General features: G+C 54.4%; 1 protein-coding gene across 1 annotated transcript in view; it reads left to right on the forward strand.

Annotated features, from left to right (window-relative positions):
• LOC123208175 overlaps positions 1-2500 on the forward strand; it is a gene marked incomplete at its 3' end in the record, with an annotated part of 3707 nt that overhangs the window by 608 nt on the left and 599 nt on the right. The window contains exon 1 of the mRNA XM_044625571.1: positions 1-2500. This exon is cut by the window's left edge and continues 608 nt beyond it; it is cut by the window's right edge and continues 419 nt beyond it. Within this exon, the coding sequence (XP_044481506.1) occupies positions 1-2500 (2500 nt within the window).

Here is a 2500-nt window from a genome sequence, read left to right on the forward strand (position 1 = left end):
ACCGCAAAATTCAGCATGGGTAGCAAGGGAGACGCTGAAGAAACTGAAGCACACGAGTTCCGTGCGGGAATACGTGAAGGAGTTCAGTTCGTTGATGCTGGACATCAAGAACATGAGCGAAGAAGACAAGCTATTTAATTTTGTTTCAGGGCTACAGCCCTGGGCACAGGCTGAGTTGAGGAGGCAGAAGGTGGCGGATTTACCTTCAGCCGTAGCTGCCGCAGACGGCTTGGTGGACTACAAACTAGGGCCGTCGTCTTCGAACGCGGGTGAGAAGAAAAAGGGCAGAAGCGAGAGGAGGAGGTCTCCTCGAAAATATGGCAAAGAGGGCTGGAAGGACAGGAGGAAAAGAGAAGCAGAACCATCAAAGCAGAGGGGTCCGGATCCAACCCCGAGCAGACAAGGTGGCGGGTGCTTTCTTTGTGCTGGACCGCATCGGGCTAGGGATTGTCCAAAGCGGGAGCAACTGTCCGCTCTCATTGCACAGGAGGAAAAGAGCACTGAAGATGAGAACCCAAGGCTGAATCCCATACAGCTACTGAACGCCGTGACAGCCGAGCAACCAGCCGCGTGCAAGGGGTTAATGTACGCGTGGGTGGAGGTGAACGGGCAGCAGGTGCGTGCAATGCTGGACACGGGTGCCACGAATAATTTCTTGGCACAGCGCGTGGTGGGGAAGCTAGGAGTGACCATGGAAAAGTGCTCAAGCAGAATAAAGGCGGTAAATTCCGCGTCTCAGCCAATATTGGGCACTGCCGCTTCACGGGTGAAGATGGGTGCATGGGAAGGCGAGTGCACGTTTATGGCAGTACCCTTGGATGACTTTGATCTCATCCTTGGCCTCGATTTCTTTGTGAAGGCCAAAGCCGTTGCCATGCCACATCTAAATGGGGTGATGATTATGGATGAGCAGCAGGCGTGTTTCGTCAAGGCGGATGCAAACGTGAGGAGCGCAGAGCGCGTAGCGCTGCAGTCTGCCGCACAGGTGTGCGCGGGTCTGGAGCACGTAGCGCTGCAGTCTGCCGCACAGGTGTGTGCGGGTTTGAAGCGCGGAGAGGAGCTGGTGATTGCGGCACTGGTGGAGATCAAGGAGGATCACACCATGGACGTGCCGGATTGCGTGGCAGAGGTGCTGGACCGATACGCAGACGTGATGCCCGCGGCGTTACCCAAGACGTTGCCGCCAAAGAGACGTATAGACCACAAAATTGAGCTGGAGCCAGGAGCAAGGCCGCCAGCACGCGCACCATACAGAATGGGGCCAATGGAGTTAGAGGAGCTGAGGAAACAATTGGATGAGCTGCCGGAGGCTGGATTCATCCAACCCTCAAAGGCACCATATGGAGCGCCGCACCACAGAGTGACAGACGCGTTGAGCCGCAAGGAGGTGCACGCGTATGTAGCAGCGTTGACAGAGGTTCAGTCGGATTTCCTCGGGAAATTGCGGGCGCAAGCAGAGGAAGACGCGGAGTACGCACACTTGAGAGAACAAGTGGAGCAGGGGGTCGTGAGAAAATATTGGCTGGACAGAGGGCTGCTCTATGCAAAAGGAGGCAGGCTGTACGTTCCCAAGAGCGGGGGACTAAGGCAAGGATTATTGAAGGAAACGCATGAGCCACAATGGGCAGGACATCCAGGCGTGGAAAGGATGGTGGCGCTGCTCAAAAGACACTATTGTTGGCCAAGGCTGGAGGAAGACGTGGAGCTGTACGTACGCACGTGTTTGGTGTGTCAACTGGACAAGACCGAGCGGCAGAAGCAAGCGGGTCTGCTACAGCCACTTCCTATACCCGAGAGGCCATGGGAATCGGTGTCTATGGATTTTGTGAGCGGGTTTCCGAAGGTGGACGGGAAAGGATCTGTTTTGGTGGTAGTCGACAGATTTTCCAAATATGCAGTGTTCATTGCCGCCCCACAGACGTGCCAAGCGCAAACAGCAGCGGAGTTGTTTTTCAGACACGTCGTGAAGATTTTTGGACTACCAAGGGACATCATAAGTGATCGAGACGCGAGGTTCACAGGGAAATTCTGGACGTCATTGTTTAAAATGATGGGTTCCGAGCTAAAATTTTCAACAGCAAATCATCCACAGACCGACGGGCAAACAGAGCGCGTAAATGCTTTGTTGGAGGAATACTTGCGGCATTACGTCACCGCAAGCCAGCGGAATTGGGTAGAGCTACTGGATATCGCTCAGTTCAGCTACAACGTGCACAAATCATCATCCACGGGGATGAGTCCAGCGGAGGTAGCGCTAGGACAGCAGCCGATGACACCATTGGAGGTGGCTAAGCAGAAAACGCAGGGAGAGTGCCCAGCAGCGTACAGATTTGCACGTGAGAAGACTGAATTGATTGAGGAAGCGATGGACAGCCTATCCAAAGCCCAGCGGAGGATGAAGAAGTATGCGGATAAGCATAGGAGATCAGTGGAGTTCCAGGAGGGAGACATGGTGCTGCTGAAATTAACGCCTCAGATTTGGAAGAAGATCACAGACCGG

The sequence above is a fragment of the Mangifera indica genome, unplaced genomic scaffold (genome assembly GCF_011075055.1).
Source record: "Mangifera indica cultivar Alphonso unplaced genomic scaffold, CATAS_Mindica_2.1 Un_0150, whole genome shotgun sequence".
NCBI lineage: Eukaryota > Viridiplantae > Streptophyta > Magnoliopsida > Sapindales > Anacardiaceae > Mangifera > Mangifera indica.